The sequence below is a fragment of the Hyla sarda genome, chromosome 2, assembly GCF_029499605.1.
Source record: "Hyla sarda isolate aHylSar1 chromosome 2, aHylSar1.hap1, whole genome shotgun sequence".
NCBI classification, from domain to species: domain Eukaryota; kingdom Metazoa; phylum Chordata; class Amphibia; order Anura; family Hylidae; genus Hyla; species Hyla sarda.
In genome coordinates, this window is record NC_079190.1 from 120,312,780 (window position 1) to 120,331,897 (window position 19,118).

The 19,118-nt window shown below is 40.9% G+C and overlaps 1 protein-coding gene across 2 annotated transcripts in view; it reads right to left on the minus strand.

Moving 5' to 3' along the window:
• The window catches only part of GTF2F2 (general transcription factor IIF subunit 2), a 212,977-nt gene that overhangs the window by 99,436 nt on the left and 94,423 nt on the right, over window positions 1-19,118 (minus strand). For both annotated transcript variants that reach the window (XM_056555426.1, XM_056555425.1), the window contains one exon: window positions 17,341-17,422. In XM_056555426.1, coding sequence (XP_056411401.1) covers window positions 17,341-17,422 — 82 coding nt within the window. The remainder of the gene's footprint in view (window positions 1-17,340; window positions 17,423-19,118) is intronic.

Below are 19,118 nucleotides of genomic sequence, written 5' to 3' on the forward strand. Positions count from 1 at the left end.
AGACCCTACCAATAAGTGGCATACGTGATTGGCTGATGATCCAGCCAAATGATAATGGGGACATTTATCATCGTTTGCTTTGATGAATTCTGTAGGCATTTTTTTTGCTTTGGGTTTGTGTGACATTTATCATACTATCACAGGGGGGTTGATAAATTTGGCAAACATAAGCAAAAACCAATAAAATCACTTTGGAATACCATTTTCTTAGCATACATAAGCCTAAAAAATGTATGTGTGTTTATTAAAAAAAAATATAATTTTATCACTTTTTTCCCTCCTAAATGTACTACCCATTTTTTTTTTCTTTTCATTTCACATCAGTCTATTCTGTGGGCTTATTTAGATTTGGTGGACTACGATAACCAGCGTTTTTTTGTTTGTTTAATATTAACAAACAATTTGTAACAAGGGCTTGTGGGGGGAGTGTTTTTTGGAATAAAAGTACTTTAAATGTGTTTATTTTTTATTTCATTTACTTTACAGGCTTAGTAGTGGAAACAGTCTTATAGACTGAGTCCATTACTAAGCAGAGGCTTAGCGTTATTCCCAAAAAACAGCTAGCGCTAACCCCCGATTATTACCCCGGTACCCACCGCCACAGGGGTGTCAGGAAGAGTCGGTACCAACAGGCCGGGAGCATCAAAAATGGCACTCCTGGGCCTAGGCAGGAACAGGCTGGCGTTATTTAGGCTGTGGAGGGCCAGTAACAATGGTCCTCACCCACCCTGGTAACTTTAGGCTGTTGCTGTTTGGTTGGTATCTGGCTGAGAGTAAAAATACAGGAAACCCTATACGTTTTTTTATTTTTTATTATTTAATTATTTATGGGGGGGGGGGGGGGGGAAAGGATAGGGTTTCCCATATTTTTATTCTCAGCCAAATACCAACCAAGCACAAACAGCCTGACATTACCAGGGTGGGCAAGGACCATTGTTACTGGCACTCCCCAGCCTAAATAACGCCAGCCTGTTACCGCCTAGTCCCAGGAGCACCATATTTGATGCTCTGGGCCTGTTGGTAGTGGCTCTTCCCAATACACGGGGTAATAATCGGGGGGTAAACGTCAGCTGTTTTTGGTGCTAACGCTAAGCCCTGGCTTAGTAATGGATTCCATCTAAGACAGCTTCCACTACTAAGCCTGTAAAGTAAATAAAAAAAACATGTTTATTCAACTTTTATTCCAAAAAACACTGACACAAGCCCTCATTAACCATTTTGTTAATATTAAACAAAAAAACAAAATACACTGGTCACGGTTGTAGTCCACAGGATACACGGATCTGAAATGAAAAGGAATTAAAAAATTTAAAAAAAAAAAAAGGAAAATAGGTTAGTACATTTATTGTAACTAGAGCTGGGCGGTATGACCAAAAATGTGTATCATGGTATTTTTGTAAATTATGGCGGTTCCACGGTATTTAACAATATTTACCCCCCCCCCCCCCCAATCATCATGTGACCCGTGGGCCAATTTTGGTATTCGGTATGAACGGGTATACCGCCCAGCACTAATTGTAACCCACGCACACATTTCCCACCAGCACTGCACCGCCTTACTACAACTCCCAGCATGCCCTTACAATAAGGACAAGCTTGTCCCCCTCCTGTACATCTCCTACCCGCTCATCCTACCATGCCTGTGAAAATGAAAGTAAAAAAAAAGTCGCACAAAGAGTCTCACGTGCAACGTTTTGAAAATGCTGTCATAGGTAAGTTTGGAAGCCAGGTCTGACCTTGCTTACACTCCCGACTTTTTGAAGGGGGTTTGCGACTTTTATTTGCTTACGTGCGACTTTCACAATGATAAATCATGGACCACTACAAAGTAAAAACTGAAAATTGCTTAGATAGGGCTGATATTGGTATTTTTTGCTCTCCTGATATAACGCGGGGTTACACAGTAACCCCGCGTCATATCACGGCGGGCCCGGCGTCATAGTGAAGCCGGGACCCACCTCTAATAGCGCGCAGCACCGATCGCGGCTAAAAGCGAAACCGAAAGTGGCCGGCTAGCTCAGTCGGGCTGTTCAGGATAGCCGCGGCTACCTGCCTCCTCGCTGTCCGATCGCCGAATGACTGCTCAGTGCCTGAGATCCAGGCATGAGCAGTCATGCGGCAGAATCGTTGATCACTGGTTTCTTATGAGAAACCAGTGATCAGCATAGGAGATCAGTGTGTGCAGTGTTATAGGTCCCTATGGGACCTATAACACTGCAAAAAAAAAAGTGAATAAAGATCATTCAACTCCTCCCCTATTAAAAGTTTGAATCACCCCCCTTTTCCAATAATAAAAAAAAAACATAAGTGTAAATAAAAATAAAAATAAACATATATGGTATCACCACGTGCGGAAATGTCCGAATTATAAAAATATATCATTAATTAAACCGCTCGATCAATGGCGTGCGCGCAAAAAAAAATCCAAAGTCAAAAATAGTGCATTTTTGGTCACTTTTTATATCATTTAAAAATGAATAAAAAGTCAATAAGTCCTATCAATGCAAAAATGGTACCGTTAAAAACTTCAGATCACGGCGCAAAAAACGAACCCTCAAACCGCCCCATACACGGAAAAATAAAAAAGTTATAGGGGTCAGAAGATGACAATATTTAAAACGTATTAATTTTCCTGCATGTAGTTATGATTTTTTCCAGAAGTCCGACAAAATCAAACCTATATAAGTAGGGTATCATTTTAATCGTATGGACCTACAGAATAAAGATAAGGTGTCATTTTTACCGAAAAATTTACTACGTAGAAACGGAAGCCCCCAAAAGTTACAAAACAGCATTTTTTTTCAATTTTGTCGCACAATGATTTTTTTTCCGTTTCACCGCAGATTTTTTGGCAAAATGACTGACGTCATTACAAAGTAGAATTGGTGGCGCCAAAAATAAGCCATCATATGGATTTTTAGGTGCAAAATTGAAAGAGTTATGATTTTTTTTAAAGGCGAGGAGCAAAAAACGAAAATGTAAAAACGGAAAAAACCCCGGTCCTTAAGGGGTTAAATTACCCTCTAGTACATTTCACTAGTAAAACATTTAATACACATTGATTAATATTAATGATATATTAACCATATTTAAAATATTTATTTTCACTGCAAGTGTACACATTAACAGTAAACCACCGCTCCTCTGTTAAAAAAGAAAAACTCACAAGGTATTTTAGGAGGGCACACATTTGGCACACCTGTGGCCCTCTTTTATACAACCAACAGATGTGACCACGGGATCACTCAAAGAAGCGCCTCACACCTCAAAGAACAATGTTGCCAGGTAACCGCAGTTTGACAAAAATTACATTTACTTGTATCTCAATTAACTTTATATATCTAACTTGCCATGGTGAGTAATTACTAATTTAGCATAAGACATCTGGGGTATTCAGGAAGATGATGCGTGGATAGATAATAGAGAATCACATCAAAGAGTGCTAAATGCTCTATTGATTATTGGCTAGCCTGCACTGCATTGTGGGCCAGCACAAACATTGATGTCTATCTAAACAGCATTGCTGCTCGGCAAGGGGTCCTATACAGAAAGCTTTATGTGCAGTCAGATCTTCTAAGCCAAAGCGTTGACGTTCTGAGCCTGCGGATGTTTGATGAATAGGCATCACTGAACAAATTCTATTTCATGAAGATACCTTGTGGAGAGCAGTTACTTACAAGGTCGTAGATCTGCTGGTTTTATGTTTTTGTCATTGTAAATAGAATTATTTTGTGTCACCTCTTGCAACGTCTGGCACATGGGATGCTGGATGCTCAATCTTCAAACTTCTGCTCAATCTCTGACTAACCCATCTATATGGAAATATTAATGGAAACTACAAATATCATTTGATGTTTGTATTACATGTGTACTAGAACAGGTATAGGTCACCCTGTATTAAAGCAGTATATTATAGAAAATAAATGTTACTTTGTGTAATGAACAGTTATAAAATATACTTCCTATTTCCTTTTTACATAAAAAGGATTTTCAAAATCTCCGATTGCTGTTAGTTAAGTACCGTAGTAACTTATTCATAAGGCTAATTACAGTTAAAGGGAACCAATCATCAGATTTTACCCTATATAACGCTTGGCAAAGCGTTATATAGGGTAAAATCTTTATTTTCACCATTCCCGGGGGACGCTCCTGCCCCCAGGGATGGTGAAGATATGAAGTTATAAACTAGTCACCGCCGCCGCCGCTGTAAGTAGTCACATGGGTGGGGAGCTCTTCTCACCAACTCCCGTTCTTCAGCCGGGAGTCACGCCCCCTCCGCTTGATTGATGGGCAGCGTCATCGCTCTGCTCCGTCTGTTCAGTGAGCGGAACAATGACTGGGCCCATCAATCAAGCGGAGGGGGGCGTCGCTCCCGGCCGAAGAACGGGAGTTGGTGAGAAGAGCTCCCCGCCCAGGTGACTACTTACGGCGGCGGCGGTGACTAGTTTATAACTTCATATCTTCACCATCCCTGGGGGCAGGAGCATCCCCCAGGGATGGTGAGGACAACAATTTTACCCTATATAACGCTTTGCCAAGCATTATATAGGGTAAAATCTGATGATTGGTTCCCTTTAAACACCTGTGGGGTGTTAAGGCTCACTATACCCCTTGTTACGTTCCGTGAGGGGTGTAGTTTCCAAAATGGGTTCACATGTGGGTATTTATTTTTTTTTGCGTTTATGTCAGAACCGCTGTAAAATCAGCCACCCCTGTGCAAATCACCAATTTAGGCCTAAAATGTACATAGTTGAGGGGTGGGAGGGACTCTATTGTTCATTGTCGAGGATGACCAGCCGTCAAACACCTTATACCTTTTTTCTGCCACTATGATTTTGTGCTGCTTATCATTGTGTTGTTAATGTCTAATGCATCACTTGTACCAATTGTTACTTTGTTTAAGGCCGAACTGGGCCGTTGGTTCCTTTTCATTATTTCCATGCTTTTCCTTACATGTTATCTGTAAGCCTATCAATAAAGCATCTTTGTTTGACTCTTAAAATGTACATAGTGCACTCTCACTCCTGAGCCTTTTTGTGCACCCGCAGAGCATTTTACGCCCACATATGGGGTATTTCCATACTCCGGAGAAACTGCGTTACAAATTTTGGGGGTCTTTTTTTTCCTTTTACTGCTTGTGAAAATAAAAAGTATGGGGGCAACACCAGCATGTTAGTGTAAAAAAATAAAAATGTTTACACTAACAAGCTGGTGTAGCCCCCAACTTTTCCTTTTCATAAGGGGTAAAAGGAGAAAAAATAAAAATTTGTAGTGCAATTTCTCCCGAGTACGGAAATACCCCATATGTGGCCCTAAACTGTTTCCTTGAAATACGACAGGGCTCCGAAGTGAGAGAGTGCCATGCGCATTTGAGGACTAAATTAGGGATCGCATAGGGGTGGACATAGGGGTATTCTACGCCAGTGATTCCCAAACAGGGTGCCTCCAGCTGTTGCTAAATTCCCAGCATGCCTGGACACTCAGTGCCTATCCGGAAATGCTGGGAGTTGTTGTTTTGCAACAGCTGGAGGCTCCGTTTTGGAAACACTGCCATACAATATGATTTTCATTTTTATTGGGGGGGCAGTGTAAGGGGGTGTATATGTAGTGTTTTACTCTTTATTTTGTGTTAGTGTAGTGTTTTTAGGGTACATTCGCACTGGCGTGTTACAGTGAGTTTCCCGCTAGGAGTTTGCGATGCGGTGAAAAATTTGCCGCAGCCCAAACTTACTGTAAACCTGCCTGTGTGTACTGAAACCTCCAGCTGTTTCAGTACATGCTGGGAGTTTTAGTTTTGACAGACCGTGCATGCTGGGAGTTGTACTTTTGCAACAGCTGGAGGCACACTGGTTGGAAAACCTTCAGTTAGGTTCTGTTACCTAACTCAGTATTTTCCAACCAGTGTGCAAAACTACAACTCCCAGCATGTACTGGTCACCAAAGGGCATGCTGGGAGATGTAGTTATGCAATAGCTGGAGGTACACAACTAAAACTGCCAGCATGCCGAGACTGCTGTTTGGGCATGCTGGGATTTGCAGTTTTGCAATATCTGGAAAGTTAACACTGCAAAGTTATCTCAAACTGTGGTCTCCAGCTCTTGCAAAACTACAAATCGCAGCATGACCAGACAGCAAACTGCTGTTTGGGCATGCTAGGAGTTGTAGTTTTGCAAGATCTGGAGGGCTACAGTTTAGGGACCACTATATAGCGGTCTCAAACTGTAGCCTTCCAGCTGTTGCAAAACTACATATTCCAGCATGCCCAAACAGCTGTCTGGGCATGCTGGGAGTTGTAGTTTTGCAACATCTGGAGGGCTACAGTTAGAGACCACTGTATAGTGGTCTCAAACTGTACCCTCCAGATGTTGCTAGGCAACTCACCGGCTTCCGTACGATCCAGCCACACGACATCGCCTGCCCGCAGCCTCCGTCGCCCGCCCGGATGGGTAAGTGGATCTTCGGCGCCGCTCCCCGTCATTTCCTCGTTCTGCCCCGCCTATTGTGGGTGGGCAGGATGGGGAAAACGAAAGTTAACCCCCCCGCACCCGATCTTCTATTGGTTGTCACTTCTGACGACCAATAGCAGGGATAGGAGGGGTGGCATCCCTGCCACCTCACTCCTATCCCTTCAGGGGGATCGTAGGTGTCTTAGACAACCGCGATCCCCCTTATATTCCGGGTCACCATAGACCCGTAATCGTGCAAATCGCAAGTGTGAATTCACTTACGAATTGCCGCAATTGCCGACACGGGGGGGCCTGATGGCCCCCCTGGGCGTTTGCACGGGATGCCTGCTGAATGATTTCAGCAGGCATCCTGGTCCGATCCCCACCCAGCGCGCGACAGGGGCAGGAATTCTCCATGATGTAAGCGTACGTAATGGGTCCTTAAGTACCAGGGTGTCATGATGTAGGCGTACGTCAAGGGTCCTTAAGGGTTAAGCATCTATTCTGGTCTGCCTAGTCACCAGACCTGACTATCAGAGCCTGTGTGGGGTATTATGAAGTAAAATAGCTGTAGTTGGCATTCTAGTTATTTTTTCCAACTCCTGTATGTGCAAAACACATCACCCGAAAAGAGCTTTGTCCAGCGAGTTTCTGTTGAATGGCTTAAAGGGAACCAATCATCAGATTTTACCCTATATAACGCTTGGCAAAGCGTTATATAGGGTAAAATCTTTATTTTCACCATCCCCGGGTGATGCTCCTGCCCCCAGGGATGGTGAAGATATGAAGTTATAAACTAGTCACTGCCGCCGCCGTAAGTAGTCACCTGGGAGGGGAGATCTTCTCACCAACTCCGTTCTTCGACCGGGAGCGACGCCCCCTCCGCTTGATTGATGGGCCCAGTCATTGTTCCGCTCACTGAACAGACGGAGCAGAGCGATGACGCTGCCCATCAATCAAGCGGAGGGGGCGACGCTCCCGGCTGAAGAACGGGAGTAGGTGAGAAGAGCTCCCCGCCAAGGTGACTACTTACGGCGGCGGCGGTGACTAGTTTATAACTTCATATCTTCACCATCCCTGGGGGCAGGAGCGTCCCCCGGGAATGGTGAAAATAAAGATTTAACCCTATATAACACTTTGCCAAGCGTTATATAGGGTAAAATCTGATGATTGGTTCCCTTCAAGTTCAAGATCTTGAAACCTTGAAGCAGTGATACAAGGAATACAGAGTAAAATACAGAAAATGTTTCACTTATCATACAAAAACATTCACGGGTACCACTTTAAACCAACCAGTGTCATGGTTATGAACTGCTACTACTGAATGCATGCTTTGTATATTTACTTTCAACATGAAATATTCCTTAACTGTTCAACCCTAGAGAATTTATGTTCGCTTCAAATAGCTGACTTTCCGCATTAATCCCTGGTCTGGCATCTAGAGAATAAGCTTTCCTCTATGATCTGCCACATCCTTCAGCAGCCAAAGTGGTTTTGGCAAACTCAAGACCATTGTGTATAACAAGTCTTGTAGCATGCAGTAAACTTATCACATTTGCTTTCTCAATTTAAAATGCTGGCCTTGGATCCGGAAGAGCAGATGATACAGAGAAGTTTCAAGGAAAACAAGTCTGCACAGTCCAGCGGTTATACACTTAGTTAATCCGCAGGATTTGTGCTCTTAGTTCTACAGCTGTAAATACGCAAATCGAACTGGATGTGTGGGAATTCCAGTGGTCAAATCCCCACTGATCTAACTTTTTATCACTAATCCAAAGGTGGGTGATAACTGCATCGGGATTGAATACCCCTTTAAGTGTTGTTGGTCTAATCGGCTCCCACAAAACACATACTGTAGCAAAAATTGCTGAAAAAGTTAATGCTGGATATCTTCAGAGGTAGTGCGAATTCTGTAAATCTAAGACCATGTTCACATGGCGGAATAAAAAAAAAAAAAAAAAAGAATAAAAAAAAAAATTAACCCCTTAAGGACCAAGCACATTTTCACCTTTTGCACATCTAACCACTGTCCCTTTAAGCATTAATAACCCTGGGATGCATTTACTTATGAATTAAAACTGCACTATTGAAAGTATTCAAAATGACATTCAGTAAATGTGTTAACCCTTTAGGTGTTTCACATGAATACCAGCAAAGTGAAGGAGAAAATTCAAAATCTTCATTTTTTACACTCGCATGTTCTTGTAGACCCAGTTTTTTTATGTTTACAAGGGTAAAAGAAGAAAAATCCCCCCAAATTTTGTAACCCAATTTCTCTCAAGAAAGGAAATACCTCATATGTGTATGTAAAGTGTTCGACGGGCGCAGTAGAGGGCTCAGAAGGGAAAGAGCGACAATGGGGTTTTGGAGAGAGTTTTTCTGAAATGGTTTTTTGGGGGCATGTCACATTTAGGAAGCCCCTATGGTGCCAGAACAGCAAATAAAAAAATAAAAAAAGCACGCATGGCATACTATTTTGGAAACTACACCCCTCAAGGAATGTTAAAAGGGGTACAATGAGCCTCACAGGTTTTTGACGACTTTGGTGTAAATGTGTAAATAATATTTTTTTTTTCACTAAAATGCTGGTTTCCCCCCCAAATGGTCATGTTGCAGGTGGTCATGTCGCATTTAGGAAGCCCCTATGGTGCCAGAAAAGCAAAAAAAAAAAAAAAAAACACATGGCAAACAATTTTGGAAACTACACCCCTCAAGAAATGTAACAAGCCGTACAGTGAGCCTTAAAGGGGTATTCCAGGATTTTTTTTTATTTGACTATGCTACAGGGGCTGTAAAGTTAGTGTAGTTCATAATATAGTGTCTGTACCTGTGTGTGACGGTTTTCTCACTATTCTTATGTGATTTCCACCCCAATATTTATTTTTACCAGCATACAAAATTACTGTTGTCTCAGATTTTTCCCAGGTTGCAATGCGGCCAAGACCTGACTCACTAGTCAGCTGATGACAGGGAGTCTGTCTGCTTCAATGGGTGGAGGGATCAATCTGCAACTAATGCAACAGCTGTAGGCACCCCGATTGAAAACCACAGGTATGCAGCTCATTTATGTTTCAATGGGTGGCGTGGCTGATGTGTGAGAGGGAGGAAAATGGAATTGTGGGAGTTGTAGTCAAAAAGAGAAAAGTCAAAGAGGAAATACTAGGTCACAAAAAGCTAGCCACAGTGTTATGGTAATCTCACAACATAGCTATTTATCCCCAAGACAAGCGCAGATCCTTCCTAAGCATGTCCATTACGGTCTGCCAGGTACGTACTAAAATCACCTTATGGTGGATAACCCCTTTAACACCCCATTGGTATTTGATAGATGTTCATTAACCCCTTAAGGACCGGGGCTTTTTCCGTTTTTTCATTTTCAATTTTTCCTCCTTAACTTAAAAAAATCATAACTCTAAAATTTTCACCTAAAATTCTATATGATGACTTATTTTTTGTCTCACTAATTCTACTTTGTAATGACAGTCATTTTACCCAAAAATCTACGGTGAAACGGTAAAAAAAATCAATGTGCGACAAAATTGATGAAAAAACACTTTTCTGTACGTTTTGGGGGCTTTTGCTTTTACTCAGTAAATTTTTCGGCAAAAATGACACCTTATCTTTATTCTGTAGGTCCATACGGTTAAAATGATATCCTACTTGTATAGGTTTGATTTTGTGTCACTTCAGAAAAAATCATGAATACATGCAGGAAAATTTATACGTTTAAAACTGTCATCTTCTGACCCCTATAACTTTTTTTTATTTTTCTGTGTTCAGGGCGCTATGAGGGCTCATTTTTTGCGCCATGATCTGACGTTTTTAGCGATACCATTTTTGTTCTGATCAGACATTTTGCTCACTTTTTATTCACTTTTTTGTGGTATAAAAAGTGATCAAAAATGCAATATTTTGGACTTTTTTGAGCATACGCCATTGAACCTGCGGTTTAAAAGTGGTATACTTTTATAATACAGAAATTTCCGCACGCGGTGATACCACATGTGTATTTTTATTTACACTGGTTTATTTTGTTACTAGGAAATGCCGGGTGATGCAAACTTTTAATTCAGAAGGGAATACCTCAAAGGGTTAACTTTTTTTTAACACTTTTTTTGCAAGATGATAGGTGCCATAGAGACCTATCAGCTTGCAATGGCTGATTTCATTCACATACTGCTGCCTTGCTGTTGCATGGCAACAATCAGTGAAATCTGTGATTGATTGCTCAAGCCTGGATCTCAGGCTTGAAGCATGCAATCAGCGATCGGACTGCAGGAAGGAAGGTAAGAGACCTTCCTCCTGTAGTACAGCTGTTCGGGATGCCGCGATTATTGCGCAGCGATCCCAAACAGCTCCCTGAGCTAGCCGGGCACTTTCACTTTCGTTTTTAGCCGCGATCAGTGCCGCACGCTATTAGCGAGGGGGTCCCGGCTTCACTATGACGCCGGGCCCGCCGCGATATGATGCGGGGTTACCGTGTAACCCCGCGTTATATCGCAGGACCGGGACACATGACGTAGCGGTGCGTCATGTGTCCTTATGGAGTTAAAGTGGGATGTGAAAAGGAAAAATACAATTTTTTACACTAAAATGCTGGGGTTACCCCAAATTTTTCCTTTTCACAAGTGGTAAAAGGAGAAAACGTCACCATAAATTTGTAAATAAAATTCTTTGGAGTAAGTACATACCTCATATCTAGACATAAACTTCTCTGTGGTCTCAGAAGAGCAGGAGCGCAGTCAGGGGCCTTGAGCATTTACAGAGCTACACCCCTCCCCCCCCTCAAGGAGAATTACATGGGGTAAGTTACTAAAATGGGGTACAGTGGGACGTAAAATGATAAAACAAAACAGGTTATGTTCCCAGAATGATGACCCAGAGCATAGCCAAAACAAAAAAAATAATAAATAAATAAAAATAAAATATGCCCACCCCAAACCCTATGCTCTGAATCATCATTCTGGGAATGTGATGTGTGTGGCCAGCCCTAACCTGTTGCCTCAAAAGAGTTAGAGCTGCGCATTTGAGGCAACATAAAAATGTCCCCAATGATAGTGACTCAGTGACCGTACTCTGGACTTGGTACATTGGGATCACATTATGGAAAATTTAAATGAAAAGGGAAAATTTTGTACTACATGGAAGTGTGATACTCCCTGAAGTAGTTTTTAATGCAGAGGCCCGGATGCTCGGGGCAAGTGTCACATTGAGTGGTGGTGTCCTTCCGTATCCCCCTCTTGTGACACACACTGCATTTTTTCTGGGATCGTCCCTTCTTTCCAGTGTGGGGGACCTCACCTGGAAAGTGTGGGCCTGGGACGATCCTGGCACCTATATTTCCAGTTCCATGGGAACTCCGGGAGAGAGTGTGGGGGGGACGGGGGGCGGGAAGTGTGTAGTATGTACGTGCTCGGTATCAACTTTATATAACAGTGTGTGATTAGAAATCACACACTGTCATAATAAAAAAAAATAAAAAAAACGCTGTGCCCCCCCTCCCCCCAAAAAAAAAGAAAATATAAAAAAAAAAAAAAATTCCGGGTCATCCGGTCACATGTGACCCATATAACCAGTGCCGCAGATTGCCGGTGTGAATTCAGGAACACACTCTGTGTTGTCTCGGTATGCCTGCTGAATGATTGACTTCAGCAGGCAGCACGGTACGGTCCCTGCCTGGCAGGGCTGGAAATTTCCACAGGCGTACAGGTACATCCTTGGTCCTTGAGTACCAGAACGTCAGGGCATACCCGTACGCCCGTGGTCCTTAAGGGGTTAAGATTGCTTGTGTAATATTATATAGTTAAATATAACTATCATTTTTTATATAGTTTTACAGTTTTGTAAAGTATTTTATTGAATGTTTACATTGAGAGTACACAAATCAGGACAACTTGCAATCAGTAGAAAATAATGTGTAATGCAAGCAAAACATCATGAGAGGGACATGCAAATCCAAACTAAAAGGGGTACTCCGGTGGAAAACTTTTTTTTTTTTTTAAATCAACTGGTGCCAGATAGTTAAACAGATTAGTAAATGACTTCTATTAAAAAATCTTTAACCTTCCAGTAAATATTAGCAGCTGTATGCTACAGAGGAAATTATTTTCATTTTCAATTTCTTTTCTGCCTGACCACAGTGTTCTCCGCTGACACCTGATGCCTTTAACTGTCCAGACAGTCTGGCTCTGGACAGTTTCTGACACTGACAGCACTGTGGACTATACAAAAAGTAATTCAAGAAGAAAAGAATTTCCTCTGTAGCATACAGCTGCTAATAAGTACTAAAAGGATTAAGATTTTTAAATAGAAGTAGTTTACAAATCTGTTTAACTTCCTGGTACCAGTTCATTATAAAAAATAAAATAAAAAATAGTTTTCCACTGGAGTACCCCTTTAGAAAGAGTACCTGTGGTGTCATACAACTTATCCTCCATACAAAGGATAGGGGATAAGTGTCTGATCGCTGGGACTCCCTAAGGCTGGGTTATACAGTGCTTTTTGCTGCATTTCTGACATGCACTTGAAATGCATGTTAAAAATGCAACAAGCGCCCTGCCTTAAGGCTAAGGTCAGATTACTCGTGACTCTTTGATAGGTCATCATTTCCTCTCACATCACAGTTTTATTTTATAGAAGTTGAGTACAGCCTTTCACAATATTTCCATTGGTTTTTGGAAGCACATACTCTGTCCAGAGTTGTATGCATGCAGATACACCATATGCACCTGTGTGAAGTTGGAGGCATTTTAAGCAAAGGCTCTATTTACATCTATGGCAATGATGAACTTAAAGGGGTACTCCGCTTCTAGACATCTTATCCCCTATCTGCCGCTGGGGACCCCCGCAATCTCCCTGCTCTACCCAGCGTTCATTTAGCGAGTCAGGTGCAGCGTCTGAGGCAAGTGAAGTCACGGCCACACCTTGCTCGTGATGTCACAGCCACATCCCCTCAATGCAAGCCTACGACATGTCACAGCCGTCATGCCCCCTCCCGTAGACTTGCATTGAGGTGGCGTGGCCATGTCGGCACGAGTGGGGCGTAACCATGACGTCACGAGCCTCCGTCTCGCATTGCCAGTCATCCGACAAGGAACAAAGTTCTCTCAGTGCACCGGATGTCTGGGGTGCTGCAGCAGGGATTGCAGTGGTCCCCAGAGGCGGGACCCCGGTAATCAGACATCTTAACCCCTATCCAAAGGATAGGGGATAAGATGTCTAGGGGCAGAGTTCCCCTTTGTTTTCACAATGTTTCCCAAAAACCAGGTTTTATTGCACTAGAATTCACATTATTTATTTTCTATATAGGTGATCTAATGTGACGCAGATGATATATTTGATAGAACAACCATACATGCTCCAATGGCCGCATTAAATTATATCACCTAGTACTTAATGCATTTCAGTGTAGGTTCCTTTGTGACTATTGTGCTTCTTATGTACATGATGCTGCCAAGTGCTTATTCTTTAATTTATTCAGAAGCTGTTAGTGTGACTCAAGGATTTTGCATACTGATGTAAGATCATACCTGCAGATTTCATTGTAACAACTAAATAATGGCTTCAAGGAAGGGAAAAGAGAAAAAAACAAAATGTATTAAAGGCCAATATGTTGGGCACTAAACCTGGGACGGATTGGTAAATAGAGAACATTTTGAGATTTTATTTCAATAAACATAAAAAATGTTATGCTATTTGCACACCTGTCTTTTTTTTTTGTAAAAAATCTGCAGGATTTCTGCATGTTATTATTACACAGCTGCATATCCGCAGCAAACGGTTCAAATTTTATGCAGATTTGCCAATGTTAAAATGGACATTAAATGTATAAAATGTAAAATAAAATAATAATCAGTTTATAGTTGTGGATCTGCCAGCATGTAGACTTAGGGGGAGTCACTGCAGCTTGTAGACTTAGGGGGAGATTTAGCAAAACATGTGTAGAGCAAGACTGGTACAGTTACCTATAGCAACCAATCAGATCGCTGCATTACATGCATTCTAATTTATGCAAAGAAATTGTCTTAAATAACTTATGGTATAATTACTGTGTGTTTTAGACACAACACTGGCGTGTCTGACAAATGATGAGGCTTCGGTTTCAGTTTATGTACTATAAAAATAAAATGTGCAAAATATTTGGTGTTCAATTCTGGCTTTAGGTCTAGCCTAACAAAATCAGTCACTGATAAATCTGAAGATTTGAAGATTCTCAGTGTAAGTTTGCACTGGTTTTAGTAAATTACTCCCAGGGTTTTTTTCTTTTTTCCATGGCCTTCAAAGTTTCCACAATGCAAAAAACTAAATTCCACTAAATCATCCATAAAATACACCTACTGTGTTAATTGGCTATTTCTTAAATATCTGTGTTCAAACAGCTGTCCTACCACCACTCAATGTTATATATATATATATATATATATATATATATATATATATATATATATATATATATATATATAGCCAGGCAAAGAGTAGTACAAAAATTGGAGATCCTTTAGATGTATTTTAACAAGACACTAAAACTGCAAATCAAGGAAAGGATAGCCAAAAAAAATTAACCCATGCATCCTATGCCCACCGCCATTACTGCAGGTTGTTATAAGTATGCATGTGTTGTAACATAACATTGGAGGAATTCTATTAATCTTTTCCACTAATGGCAGTAAAACAGTTAGGGTATGTTCACACGTGCGCAGGATTTGATGTGCAGGATTTGATGTGCAGGATTTTCTGCACAGGATTTTCTGCTGCAGATTTCAATGTAAACTAAATGACTGAGCACAGCTTCTTATCTGCAGTTACATATCCTGCGCATCAAATCTGTGAAGGATCCTGTACGTGTGACATTGTATTATTGACTTTTAGGAAAAATGACTATAATGGAGAACTGTGCACGATTTTTCCAGATAAATAATTTCAAATTCGACATTAGAAAAGCTTAAGCGAGCTCTGGTTCTCCCCATTGCTTATAACTCTGCATTAGAGGATTAATCTTCCCACAACGTCTCCATAGCACCCGTCTCCAGTGTGAGACCCAGCGTAATTAGATTCAACAGCGCTGGGGACGGGTGCTGTGCAGTCGGAGTGGGAAAATCAGTCTCTTGATACAGAGTTTTATGCATCATGAAGCATGGAGAACTAGCACTCTGTAAAGCTATTCCGGCATTTAAGTTATTTAGAAAAATAAAAGTACTGCGCTTTATTTATTTTTCAGAAAAAAGTCAAGAAAACTCCAAGTACATTTATGTAACAATAAGATATTTATTTATTTCTGAATTTATTTATTTTAGTAAGTTAGAAACAGAGTTGTTTAATTTTGAATCCCAGCAAGGTTGACTATTTATCACAATATGGGGCAAAACAAGCAAAAATAAGAGCCAGTATAGTTTTCTGCAGTTAAAAAATATTCATCAGACGATGTGCACACACTGAATATGGAGTCTTAAGTTTCAAAAACACATCCAAAATATGTACTTTTTAACCAATAAATTCTATAGTAAAAGGCAGTGCTGTGGAGTCGAGGAGTCGGCGTTGGACGACATTTTGGGTACCTTGGAGTCGGAGTCAGCAAACAATGCACCGACTCAGACTCCTACTAAATTTTGATTGGAATTTAAAAAAAAGCAAGTTTATATGTCCCAATTCACAAAAAGTTATAATTAATGACTTCTCTACTTTAAGAATAAAGACCAATGCATGCAGTGCCTCACGTAACCTCAAAACGAACAAGTTAAGGGACCATGAAGAAGCATGCTTTAGGAGCGGCAATACTAATACTTTCCATAGTGTTGTGTTCTGTTGTTACAGGGAACCCATGGGTAACCTTGCCTATCACTGATAAGGGATTAAGTAAATATGTTTTTTGCAGAACTAGAGACACTTGTATAAGTGAAGGGAATGGAGGGTCAATAGTTCAAGACTGAGGCTGTAAACCATTGGAAAAACTGCTGTCATTCAGCTAAGGCTATAAAAACTTGTAAACTCAATTGTTAGCTTAAACTTTAAACATGACTATGGGACTCTACTAGGGAAATCATGTTTTATAATAAATGCCCCTTCCTGGATCCTCCCACTGCCCTATCTTCAGCAGCAGATCAGTACACAAACTGTTCAATACAGTAGACTGTTGGCTTCCCAGCCAGTAGTCCTGTGGTAATGACATGTATGTTGCCTTTCTTTCCTTCAAGGAATGTAGAGAAAAAAAAAATGTGCATATTAATACAGAGGAGTCGGAAGTACAAAAACTGCGGAGTCGGAACATTTATCTACCGACTCCACAGCCCTGGTAAAAGGTTCCTACCCAGTTTAATCTTTTATCTGTAATTGTTATAAATATAAACTTAAAGTGTAATGTAATTCTTGTGGGCTGTCAACGTGTTAAAAACACATCTGTATTTTGGCATTTTTTTGGGGGGGATCTAAAACGCCTACAGAAAATACCCCCTTTGCAAAAAGCTATTTCCGGGCTTATAGCTTTTGCTGGAGACCAAAAAGTAAATAAAAAAAATAAAAATAAGTTGAAAAGAAAGGTCTTTAAAAAAAAGCAGCAAAAGAAAAAAAAATCCATTATTTATTTATTATTATTATTATTATTTTTTTTTTTTTTTTAGGTTAGGCTGGGTTAACATTTTATTTTGACCATACGGTCACCGGTTCCGGCTGGGGGGAGTGAAAACCGGGAGCTCCCGTATCCATGGTTTTAGGCCTGGTCACAAGACTGGATACAGGGCAAAAATGAGTCCGATAGTGACTCCAACAGGCTCATTCAAATGAAATAGATATGGGCCTTTTCTGGTGACCGTATGGTCAAAACGTAACGCCAACCAACCTTAAACATATGACCCGGAAATCTGTGTGGGAACATAGCCTAAAAGTAAATTCCATACAATACCTCTTCATCTGCATGTAGTGATCATTGGCTGCTGGTCGGCATTCAGCACGCTGCACCACTATACCTTCAATTGCCAGTTTTTCTGTAAAAGATTTTTAAAAAATAATCAGAAGCAAATCTTTAGAAAACGTGTGAGATCAGCTCCGTAGAGCCAGGAACACTGAAGTAAACATTAAACAGTGCTTCTTTTGTTTTTCAGCAAAGATACAGCCTTCCCACACAAAAAATAAATAATAAATAACTTGGCTATGGTTAGATAATAAAAATCATACCTTTATTTACACTTCTGGTCTACACTTAGACACAAACCTATCTATGCAAGCTAAACATTTGGAGAGGGGGCTCCTCCCTGCTTGCCTAGGATGATTGACGTACAGGGCATCATGCTGAAATGGGAACCATGTACAGCGATCAGGGCAGGTAGAGAGCAAAGGGGAGGAATGCCTCTGCAGGGAGGTGCTATTTCACAGACTTAGCAGTTAAATATTTTTAAAAAAGTTGCACTGTTTTTTATTTTTTTATTTATTTATTTATTTATTTTTAACAATATATTAACCCAGCTTGAGGCTAAGTTTCCACTTTTTTTTTCTGGCAGTTTTTGTAATACTGCCAGTGCAGTTTTTGAGCCAAAGTCAGAAGTGGATCCATAAGGGAGGAGAAGTGTAAGTACTTCCTTTATATGTCCTATTCCTTTTGAATACATTTCTGGCTTTGGCTCAAAAACTGCAGTGGCATTTTTCCAAAAACTGCCAGAAAAACTTTGCCTTATACAGTTTTAGTAAAACTACCCCAATAGTTATCATACTGATTTTGTAGATTTTCAGCACTTTCTATGCATGGCCCTAGGTTGCACCCTGACTGGAACACCGGCCAATGAAATTAAAGAGTATTTTGTGGCTTTTGGGGTCATCTTTTACAGCATCTTTATGTACAGTTTCAGGGGCATCAGTTGCACAAATATAAACACTCAAGAACCAGCTTTGGAAATTCATCTAAGGGTGTAGCAAACATTTTGGCACCACATGCATTAAACCAACAGCAGGTTTTTGCGGAGGATGTTTCACAGTGGTGAATCCTTACCAGACCCTATTTAGGTCAATGTAATCTGCTGCATATTTTCCACAGCAGGAAACTCCTGAGTAATTTCCCCCCCCATGTCAATTTAACCTAATGGGGAATTTGCAGCCAACAAATGATGCAAGCAAAGAGCAATATGAACGATCCAACAGTAATTTATGCAGCCCTGACAACGCACAGTAATCAAGCATTGTAACCGAGCATTGATCTACCAGATCGACACTTGCTTACAGCAAGTGACTGATCACATGGAGTACGACCACTAAAAGCCTATTTAAACCATACCTACAAATGTTCAACAAGAGTCTTTTTTGGGGAGCACTGGGTACAATTTTCTTTATTACATTGCCCATGCCCCACCACTCTACAGAGGTTGTGCTCTGAATCACAATTGTTTACATCATGCGTCGGCTCATGTAATAGGCTCCCTAAAGGAAATTTGCCATCTCTGCTTGTATCTAGGAGCTGCAGACACTATTGGATAGCTGTTAGGGTATAAAACAAACATAGCAGGTGTCATGCCTATATAATAGTCTTTTTATTTCTCAGTAAAGTGTCAAAAGCCCCTACATGACTCACATACAAAGTTTTTTATATCAAGGGCAGGGTGGAGGTGAGGTTGAGTGAAAAGGCGTGCAAGGCTGTGGCGCTCAAGTAGCTCTGCAATACCTTTTTAACACTTGGCTAAAAAATAAGCTTCT